This window comes from Clytia hemisphaerica, unplaced genomic scaffold, assembly GCF_902728285.1.
Source record: "Clytia hemisphaerica strain Z4C2 unplaced genomic scaffold, Clytia hemisphaerica genome assembly, whole genome shotgun sequence".
Taxonomy (NCBI): domain Eukaryota; kingdom Metazoa; phylum Cnidaria; class Hydrozoa; order Leptothecata; family Clytiidae; genus Clytia; species Clytia hemisphaerica.
In genome coordinates, this window is record NW_027104448.1 from 631,618 (window position 1) to 643,077 (window position 11,460).

Below are 11,460 nucleotides of genomic sequence, written 5' to 3' on the forward strand. Positions count from 1 at the left end.
ATTTATTTTAGCGAAAATAGGGAAAACTCGCTAAAACGCTAAAATTAGTCTCGCTAAAATTTCTACGATTAAAGTAGTCTCGGTAAGGTTATATATAAAAGAGCTGGAAGGTCAACAAACAGCAGACTGATTTCATAATATGCAAAAAAAACTCAAAGTCTAAAAAAGTCACCTCACCTGATCGATCCCCTTCATATTAGCACATATATTCCAACAGGCAGTTGACTAACATTCACAACATCCAAATAACGTTAGATAAACGTCAAAACAAAATCGTCAGTCAGTCCCAATCGGCATAGATCTTATGGACGTCTCAATTTTGTCTCAATGACGTCATGACAAGATTGCCTCGATAATGCCTCTTTAAACTGTCTTTTGTTTGCATCGAAAGTGCGAAATTTTTCGCATGTGTGGACGTTAATACAAAACGTCCGGTAACATTACTTTTTCTACATTACTCCATCAATTTGATCTCGTTTTGGGATGTATCGATTATCATAAGGTGTGTTCAACACTTGTTCTGCCGATTTCAATTCCCGGACAACCTCTTTTTTGATTCCTGAAAGTTCTTTATAGACTGGCAATCGACGCTTCGGTAGCTGGGGTTTCTTCGCTCGATTTATGAATAAATATGGTGGAGCTTGTCTTACTTGTGCGTTCGCTCTTGTACGCCTAGCTGCTGTACCTTCTTTCTTTTGCTCTGTTGATGTGAGCGGTCTCTCATCTTGGATCCATTCTCGAAATTTCTGATCACGAATTTGATGATTAAATTCTTTGGATGATTTAGCGTCAGTTATGGTTGCATCTTCGCCTGTTTCTGGGATCTGATTGGTTGACATTTTCAATCCTGCATTCTGATTGGTAGATGATAACAATGCTGTCTTTTCATTGGCTGATTGTGAAATACTTGAAGAAATCTCATTGGTTGGTTTAGTTTCTTCTTTGATTTGATTGGCTGATGTTTTTTGTTCTACGCTTCGATTGGTTGTATTTCGAAGGGCAATAGGCTGTATATCATCTGAAGATGTTGAGACGTCAAAAAATTCTTTAGTTGACGAAGTTATCTCTTTCGACTCTGCTTCTTGGCTCTATAAAGAAAATTATGAAAAATGATGGGAAAGGAAGCCACTTATTTCCCATCCTGAACGCGTGACCTGCGTGGTTTTCACACGAACGCTAGTTTGAAAGTAAAACATATCGCCGCGTAAAAACAAAGAAAGTGCTAGATTCAATCTGTCATTCTAAATGCGGCGCAAATCTTAAGGCTTCACTTTTTATTGCTTGAGAAAGGTTGAAGATTCATCTCTAACTCCTTCGGGGCTTTAAACTCAATGGGCCTCCCTGCAATTAAAAACAGTTTATAACGTTCTTCTTTCTTACCATTCTCCCTTTGTCCAAGTACATATCTATCGCAGCTGCAGAACTTGGGTTTGAAACATCTTTAATCATTTCTTTTCGTTCAGATTTTTCTTTATCTCCATTATCTTCTTTCTTCTCGTATTCATCATATTTCTTTTTATCCCCATCGTTTTCCTTTTTATCTCCATCATCTTTAATCGTTTCTTTACGATCAGACTTAGCTTTGTCTTCTTCTTTTTTCTTTTTATCTCCATCATCTTTCTTTTTCTCTCCATCGTCTTCCTTTTTATCTCCGTCATCCTTCTTTTTATCTCCTTCATCTTCCTTTTTGTCTCCATCATCCTTCTTCTTATCTCCTTCATCCTTCTTTTTATCTCCATCATTTGACGCATCTTCGATTTTAAACGACCCAATCGATATCCAATCAAGTTGAGGTAAATGAATTTGGCCGGTATAAGGGCCACCCAACAGACCTTTGAACTCTGGGGAAGAGTAAGTCGTCAATTGGACATTGCTTGGAATGATGGTTGAAACGAATTTAAATTCTTTCTTGAAAGTTGCATATTCTTCAGTCAATAAGCCTTTGTATGGTTTCAACTGATAGATATCTTTGTGTTCACCTGGAGAAATTTAAAAAAAAAATTGAGATTAAATCTAAAGAGCTGAGTAAAATTGGTATGTTCCTTTGCTGCTAGACTAGAATATATCGTTGCAGAATCTAATATGAAACATATAACATGCCGAAGTAAAAATTTCTGAAACTTTGAAGCTTTAACAATCTTTCAATTTAGAGCATCGTATGTACCTAATGTAACAGTTAGTGGCCCAAGCCGAGGGATTAAAAGTTAGCTAACATCGATCATGGCGTAAGAAAAATGCAGGATAAACTAGAAAGCCAATGTTTTGGAGATCCCATATTAACCTTTTTCATAGGATTCGTGTTTTTAGTACATGACATTTTTCTACGTTGCTCCAGTAATCAACTTGCGAACACTCTTTTGTAAATCGAGATAAAAGTTCCCGGGCAAATTGAATGATTACAAAATTATTTTTATTCAACGTCTGGATCGAAGGGAAATCTGTATTTTCCCCCTTTAAATTAAACAGAAAATAGCATGTAACAGATGCACGAATCCTATGAAATAGGCTAATTGCGTAGTTACAACGTTCATCTGATGTTTTGAGGTTAGATGGGATAGCCTTTGATAATTTGATCAACTTACCTTTGTCGACTCGGAAACAACGCCCATTGAAATCCGCCTGTGTGCATACTTTCACCATACGACGGGCGTTCTCTTCAGCGGGCGCCAATTCTACTTTAATTTTCGTCCATGACATGAGCGCTAGTTCATTTAGTCCTGGATTACGGTCTTTCTGTGGATGACCAACATCTTCGATAGAATCGGGTCCGTAAAATGGTCCGATTTCAATCCCGTTTTTCACTGAATCGGAATCATATAGTGTTACTTTTCGGTTATCGGGTATATACATAGATGCAAAATGATTGAAAAGATAAGCACCGTGGTATGTTTTCAAATCGTATTCGCCGACATCCACCGTATCACAGACAGCTGGAATGATAAAAAAGGAAAACAGGAAATTATTTTGGAAAATTTGTTCCTTAAAAAGAAACCCTCAAAATCTTTCCACCGTAATAAGCATCTCCAAACTTTACGACTCTATAACATCAATAATAGTTCGTGTTAAAAGGTAGTAATACTCAAAATATGGTGTAAATAAGAACATGTTTAGAACTATTTTAGGCCTAAAACCTCTAACAACACCTAAAACATCTGGAGGCTTCAAAATTCTTTGATGTGTATAAACTCACATTTAATGTCGAAGCCAGCTCCCATACAAATCTTGACCATTTCATAAGCATCTGAAGCTAAAATGAGAAATTCATTGAAAGAGTGTAATAAAATGTAATATCGTCGCTGTAAAATAAGAATGCCTTAATTATGTCCATTTTGTCGCTGTAAAATAAGAGTGCCTTATGTCCAATACTACAAACATGAGAATACTTAAAATGCTATTTCCTCAAAATGTCAAAAATGGACATAAGGCACTCTTATTTTACAGCGACGATATAAAATAACGAAAAAAGCAACGGAACAAGAAGGAAGCAAAGTTCGAATTTATGGATTTTTTTAAACTACAGTTTACTCTCTCCAATTCGATTTTCAAAGGACAGAGAATCCTCTTCGAATTAGAGAAATATTTAAGTTACAGAAAGTAATGTATGTAGCTGATGATTGTACGTACGCAAGAAACTTAAAGTACTACAAAAATGAAGTTTTGAATTTTTGCTATAAGGTTCCTTCTGGTATAGCACTTTGTTGTTGTTGACAATCATTTTCAACTTATTTGATAGTTCGAATTACAGAAAGATTTGAATTATAGCAGTTCGAACTAGAGAGAGTTGACTGTTATTCAATATACAAACAAGGTGATTGATTCTCCGATATTGCATTATACCCCTGTACTAAAATTAGACTTACCAGTTTTGAGGATTTCCAGATATTGCCATTTCTCGTTGGCTTTTGGTAATGCACCAAAACCTCTTTTGAATGGTGTTGTCACTACTGACATCCCGGTAAAGGGACCCGCTTTCTCTACACCTGAATAATAAATAACAAGTAATACTTTAATGGACCTACCTATTTATAAAACGAATAATTAGAATTTAATGGAAGTAATGTATAATTTTAAATTTCGATTTATATATCTATTGGAACGGAGAAAGCAATTAAGAAACGCATCGATGTTTAACGGTGAAAGAAAAATAATATCGACACTTTAATCAATCATTCAGAGAAAATTAAAACTGAGAAAATCTCAAAAAACCGCTTTTTTCGGGACATTTCCGGTTCTAGCGGCCGGAAAAATTTCTTTTTCGAAAATTGGGCTCTGTCACATTTTGGGCATTGCCATTTTACATCATTGTGCAAAAAAAAATCATGAAAATCTGTCGAGTATAAGTTGAAAAAATGAAGGAAAACCGTTTTACGCCGGTTTTCGGCTGTTCCGGCGATTTTTAAGGAGTTCCGGATTCAAAGGATGATTTTTTTGGAAATCAAACGATGCTAAGTTTTGGGCATCATCATAAAGAACATTTTTCTGTAAAGAAACAATTAAATAAGTTGAAAAAATGTGACGGAAATGTGAAAAAACGACGATTTCCGGCACATTTCCGGTTCTACAGACCGGCAAAAAATTTTTTTCGGCAAACGGTTTTCAACACCTTTTGGGCATCATCATAAAGAACATTTTTCTGTAAAGAAACAATAAATAAATAGTTGAAAAAAAATGTGACGGAAATGTGAAAAAACGACGATTTCCGGCACATTTCCGGTTCTACAGACCGGAAAAATTTTTTTTTCGGCAAACGGTTTTCAACAACTTTTCGGCAGTACTAATGTGCATCTATGTGCAAAAAATCGCAAAAAACTAATGATAAAATCTCGAGAAAATCTCGAGAAAATCTCAAAAAACCGCTTTTTTCGGGACATTTCCGGTTCTACCGGCCGGAAAAAATTTTTTTTCGAAAATTGGGCTCTGTCACATTTTGGGCATTGCCATTTTACATCATTGTGCAAAAAATCATGAAAATCTGTCGAGTATAAGTTGAAAAAATGAAGGAAAACCGTTTTTTACGCCGGTTTTCGCCTGTTCCGGCGATTTTTAAGGAGTTCCGGATTCAAAGGATGATTTTTTTGGAAATCAAACAATGCTAAGTTTTGGGCATCATCATAAAGAACATTTTTCTGTAAAGAAACAATTAAATAAGTTGAAAAAATGTGACGGACGGAAATGTGAAAAAAAAAACGACGATTTCCGGCACATTTCCGGTTCTACAGACCGGAAAAAAATTTTTTTCGGCAAACGGTTTTCGACACCTTTTCGGCAGTACTAATGTGCATCTATGTGCAAAAAATCGCAAAAAACTAATGATAAAATCTCGAGAAAATCTCAAAAAACCGCTTTTTTCGGGACATTTCCGGTTCTACCGGCCGGAAAAAATTTTTTTTCGAAAATCGGGCTCCGTCACATTCGAGGGTTTATAGTAATGCACCTTTGTGCAAAAAATCAGAAAAATTGAATGAGCCAATCTCGAGAAAAGTTGGTAACTAACTAACTAACGAACACGGGTTAATTTATAGGACCTCCACCCCACCGGGGTAGGTCCAAAAAGAGAGCGTAAGTTAGTTGGTAGAAAGTAAGTTTGCGATCGCAGTCGAGGGCGACTCTAAGGTTCCCTCAAGGAAACTAATTTTCACGGTAAATAATCTTAGCTTTTTTGGCAAAAATTAAAAACCCGCAAGATGCGATTTTTTCGAACTTTTTATCAACCGCGAAAATTGAAGTCTGTGTCAAAAAGGTGTGCAATGTTTTAATTTTTGGCCATAAAATTTAGTTTGGTATCGTTGGAAAGATATTTAAATATGCTTATATTCTCCTCTAATTTGTTTTTCAAAATTCGTTCAAGAAAGGGAAGCAAAATAAAGAAGAACAAAATGAACTTCTTGTAAAATTGCGCTGTAATTAACATTTTCACAAGAAAATATTTGTCGAACATGTTAATGCGTTAAGGCTTGGGGACACGGGAGTTTTTTTTCGAGGTGGTACAATGCAACATGCTCTATCCCACAAACACAAGAAAAAAAGTGTGTGTCCCATGGTTTTGTTTTGTTTTATTTCATGGGACAAAAAGTGAGGGAAATACCCAAAAGACACGTTGATTTTGTCCCTGGGACAAAGGGGCAAAATCGATTTGAATCAATTTTGCTCCATTGACAAAAGTGAGATTTCACTTTTATTGGTAAAAAGAAAAATGGGGTGGAGACACGAGAAAGCGTTTCAGGTTGGTGGGATATAGCATGTTGCATTCCACCAACGCGAAAAAACTTCTTCTGTCCCCACAAGCCTTTATTAAAGCCTTTAAAATATAAAGTGGATTACAAACCTCTTTGGTCAGCTGCATGGTGAGCGAAAACTTGATAACCTAACGGAATGAACAGCGACATGATATTGCCAGTGTATCCCGCCATATCGTTCTCTTGGCGGTCGTTTGATGCTGGATTGTCAGCCTTACGAACGCCCTTCAAAATGAAGAAAAAAAAACAGTTATAATTAAAATTTTCAACAATGGCCGAAAATACTCACAAAATGGTGAAAATAAGAACATGTTAAGAATATTTTCAGGTTTAAAACTCAAAAAGTTAAGAACATCTGAAGGCTTCAAAAACTTCAGATGTTCTTATAAAAAAAACGTGTAATGTTACACAAACCTCTTTCATTTGATAGCATTGGCCAGTCAGAGCTTCGTTCCAACAAACCATGACTCCATTACCTTTCATATGTGGGAAAACAGTTGCCAAGACATCCAATAAGAAATCAGTAGTCTCGTGTCGATGGCGTTGTTGGTAAAACGAGGCTACGATTAATCGAGACGTTGGATAATTAATCGGATCGATAAGGAATCGAAGTAATTCAGCATCTGTTTCGAATTCTTTACGATACATTTCGATAATATTATCGGCAGTTTTCCCGTATTGATTTTTCATCAACGCCGCGATATCGAGTAGAACCAATTTCCGTAAAGTTGATAATTCAGAATACAAGTCGACGAATGCTAAACAATCGTAAATGACTCGTATAACTTTTTCATCTTTTAAAGAAGCATCTAATGGCAAACTACATTTCGATTCGATTAAACTTGCCAATTTTCCGAAAATGACCAATTCGTCAAACACATGGTTATATAAGACATTAGCCTGTTCTTTGGTGATTTCATTACCAGTTGAACGATATGCTGAAGTCACTCCACTTAAAGTTGTATAGTGATGACGGACACCGGCTAGTTCCATCTTGAAATCTTGTAACTTGGCACGTTCGATAGCTGCCGACACGACTCTGGAAGGATAAAGTATTATTGATTACAAAATTGACTCTCCTAGAAGATTTTTGAAGCAAATATGCAAAACCCCTTTTGATCTAATGTTTGAGAAAAATTCACTCAACCCCAGAAGAATTTATCATTTACAAACTTTCAAAACACGATGAAAAGGACTTTTAAATGGATATGGTTAGCTTCTAAACTAACTCGAAGTTCATAAGTTCATTTTCGTTTCGTTTTTATTTTTCAGATTCCACGTTGAAAATATATTCAAAAGTTCAATTGGTTTTATTTTCGTTTCATTTTTCATTTCGATTCCTTGTTGGAAAGATATTTGAAAGTTCCATTGGGTTTATTTTCATTTATTTCATATTGCACGTTGGAAAGATATTCAAAAGCTTTAAAGATATACCTGTCGATGATTTCCTCCTCACTTTCTTCCGTCTTTGGAACAGTTTGATCGGTTAGTTTGAAAATAACATCCAACAATGGTAGAAGAGCTGTTGCAACGGCTCCCCAAGGTCCAGTGAAATATAAAAACGACGCAGCGATACCCAAAGAACCTTTAAAAAATTGAAAAGTGATATAAGAAATAAATTTCAAAACGTTTTTTCAACATCCCACTAACCTGCACTAACCAATGATATCTTATATAAAACACTAGATAGAGCTAATCTGTTTCTCAAGCGACGGCAGGTGAAGTAAAATAATCCGCCATTTTTCCTGAAAGTAGGTCACAGTAGAAACTCTGGTTTTCTCTGTTGAAACTTGTTTGACACTGCAATAACTTTAAAATTTTGAGGATCTCGCAAGCTAAATTGTGGTACCTCCTTATCCAAGATGGCGAATTATTTTGCTTCAACTAGGTTGGGAAAAGCTCTATCTAATGTTTTATATATAAGATATCTGTGGCACTAACGCCTATACATTGCGCAGTGCAGTTTAGATGTAATTTGACGTCAATCGGATTCAAACTGTGGTATTTCCTTGTACATTTGAGCTAGACTTGCTGTAGTATACTTTTTGGTTCAAAATCTCATACTCCATCTGATGGTATTATTAATTTTTCTTGAATTCGACTTTTGAAACTCGTCCACTTTTTACGCAAAAAGATTTTTTGCTGGACCTAATTCGTATACTGGAGACCTGAGAGGGGGTTACTTAGGCAAAATGGGTGCCGGGTATGTGCGAGTCATAAGGGTACCTTTTCTCATTCCTCAAAAGTCTCTCAAAGGGGTACAAATTCAAAAGTTAGTCTCTGAAAGGGTCCCAAAATCACGAAAATCAAAAATTTCTCTCTCAAAGGGTCATGATTTCCAAAAATTTTGAGCAAAATTTGGTGAAAATCAAACCAAAATTTGGAAAAAATAGACCAAAATTTAGGAAAAAGTCTCTCAAAGGGTCCCAAAATAACCAAAATTTTGTCTCTCAAAGGGTTGATTTTCGATTTTCGGCTCGGACATACCCGTCACCTCGCAAACCTAGTACCCCCCCCGGGACTGGAGACTGTTGTTACAAGTCCAAAAGGGCCGCTACACCAATACTAATCCCCTAATAACTATCAAGAATATTTGATCAAAAGAAATACCTTTAAGTATCAGTTTCCAATCATTCATTTGAACGCCATCAATCAATTGAGGAATACTGGAAACCACTAACGTGACAGCAAACTTGGAATTGGCTGCACTGAAATCTAGTCCTGCAACTCCTTCGTTTTTCTTTAGCTCTACTGGTTTGGTGTCCAAATCCTTTAAAAGAAATGGGTTTGATGGAGAAAAGAAATCAAACTTCAAGAGATACATTTTGATAGGGAGATAAAATTGATGTTTTATGTGGATATAGGATAGAAATCTAGAACTTTTAGACACTTTTCTAACAAAACAATTATGTAAGGACATCAAAATTTAGAACAAACTAAGTTAATTGAATTGGCTAACAAAACACTTATATAAAAGTCAGCTTTTGGACCTCACTTGTTAAAGAAGGTAGCACAATTTGGCACATCGAGAATTTTTCAGAACTGAAAATTGCCAAAAATTTGCTGGTGTGAAAATTGCCAAAAATTTCAGTTAAAACAAAGCTCTTTGACATACTTGTAGTGCTGTCGTCACTTCACCCGATTTCTCAGTGATCTTTTTAGTAATCTTCTGAGCTTTAACTGGTTCATTGCTTGTGGCGATAATTTCCTTGAAAGCTTTGGCTAATGCTGTATCCATCTCTTCGGCTGTCTTTGTGTTGCCTTGGAAATAATACAGAAATAAAACGAAATAAAGTCTATTTGTTTTTAACTGTACACTCATATGGTAGGGTGAAATTTGTAAAATCGATATTGTTATTTTGATTCCCCTACCCCTTATAGCTTTCTAAAAATGTATAACAAGTACTTTGACTAAAAAAATCGAGCGACCTAAAAAAAACGAACAAATTTCCCCCTACTAATAATTGAGTTTGCCGACCGCTGTCGAGGACTCCCTTTTTTAAGCTGTCTACCCGAGGGTACGAGGTAAATAAAATAGGTATAAGGTAAAATAGAAGAATATATAAAAAAGGACCGAGGCAAAAATCAAGTCCATAAGTACCTGTACTGGATGTTGAAGTTGGCAACTGGATAAAAACCATCAATCCAAAAAGAAATTGTAACAAATACATTTTGGTTGACTTTTTCTAAGAAAAAAACATACAAAAAAATGTGTAGCCGAAAATTTCGTACATAGAAAAATACGTAAAAGAGGAACAAGTCAAGAAAACTAAACAATCTCTATAGTGTAAGGCGAGGCCAATTTAATTTGTTGCTTTACGGGCCAAGCTACCCAAAAAAGAGGGTCGGTCAGTCGGCGAAAAAATAAAAGTAAATGTAGAATTTCACCAATAAAATCACCTAAAAGGCAGCAAAAACTACTAAATCCTGACAAAAATGCGAAATAGAAATTTAAAGACACAGAAAGCTCGAATTCATGGATAAAGGTAAAATTAAACATGTAATTTTCAAAACCTTGGAAAAACTGCCAAAATTGGGCAGTCTGTAAAGCAACGGAAGTAAAAATGTACTACCAAAATCAATTTTGTTTCGATTTCAATTTTTTTAATTTCAGGGTTGGTCGGACCCGTAAAACAACTAATCAAATTGATTTCCTCTAATCACTATGTTACGAATCAGAAAAAGTCAATCAAATTACACGTTTTTTTTTTATAAGGAACCTTAACTTTGCTCTGAGCCTGGAGTTCCTTATTTTTACAGAGAATTTCAGTCTCAAAGTTCCTTATCGAGTTCCTTACTACATAGGAAATTTTGAACTTTTTGCCCCTTGAAAGATCAAAATTTGGTCAAATTAGTCCCAATAAGGTACATTATTTTCAAATCCACTTATGCTCAGCCTGAGCAGTTCCTTAACAATTCCTTATTTTTTGAACCATTTTCAACCTCGAGTTCCTTATAAACGTGTTCCTTATAAAAAAAAAAACCAACCAAGTTTCCAATCATGTTCAAAATTCATCTCAAAGTGCGCTTAAATGACAAATAAACGCGTTTAAAGGGACATAACAGTACTTGCGAAATTTGTAAACAAACTGTATGCAGCGGATACAAAATCAAAACAAATGTCACATGTCAAAATAAAAAATCAAACCAAATATGGCTAATTTTGATTGTTCAATTGTTTTACAAGTTTGTTTTGGAAACGTGATTTTAATTGTTCTCTTTAATGACACGTGGTTCGCGCAATGTTTACATTTTACTACTTTTATGTCCCTTTAAGACCACTGAAGTGCGCTTTCTACTGTAAATGTTCTCACGAGTTAACAAAATGCTTGAAGCCAACTTAAACAGACTTAAACACAAAAATAAATAAGTACCTTTTACCATAGTCATTATAAAAAACCCCGGTCTACAAATGTATTGTTTTAACTTTTTGTTCAATTTTCTTTTGTTAGAAACAAAAGACAAGTTGCAATTTGCATAATTCTTTATCACGTTACGATTTTTGACTCTTGGAATTGGTTAATTTTATAATCACATGATCAAAAAGTTTGCAAAATAAATCGATTTTGGTACGTAAACTCCATCTTTAAACAATGAAAAGAGACAAAAGCCTCCCAGACCAGTGTTTTTATAATGACTATGGTTTTACTTAATGGTTAATTCAATTATATGTACAATGATAAGGGGAAAAAACAAATTTTACAGAAGAAAAGTATTTTTACTC

General features: G+C 35.2%; 1 protein-coding gene across 1 annotated transcript; it reads right to left on the bottom strand.

Moving 5' to 3' along the window:
• Positions 1 to 358: 358 nt before the first annotated feature.
• Positions 359 to 11,150, bottom strand: LOC136821015 (uncharacterized). The gene is made up of 12 exons (XM_067077249.1): positions 11,111 to 11,150; positions 9,838 to 9,922; positions 9,352 to 9,497; positions 8,847 to 9,006; positions 7,671 to 7,821; positions 6,651 to 7,275; positions 6,326 to 6,461; positions 3,861 to 3,980; positions 3,191 to 3,247; positions 2,583 to 2,930; positions 1,381 to 1,979; positions 359 to 1,088 (listed from the first exon to the last, which is right to left on the bottom strand). The coding sequence occupies exons 2-12, from the start codon at positions 9,905 to 9,907 to the stop codon at positions 450 to 452; spliced, it is 3,051 nt and encodes a 1,016-aa protein (XP_066933350.1). The 5' UTR covers positions 9,908 to 9,922; positions 11,111 to 11,150; the 3' UTR covers positions 359 to 449.
• Positions 11,151 to 11,460: the final 310 nt, after the last annotated feature.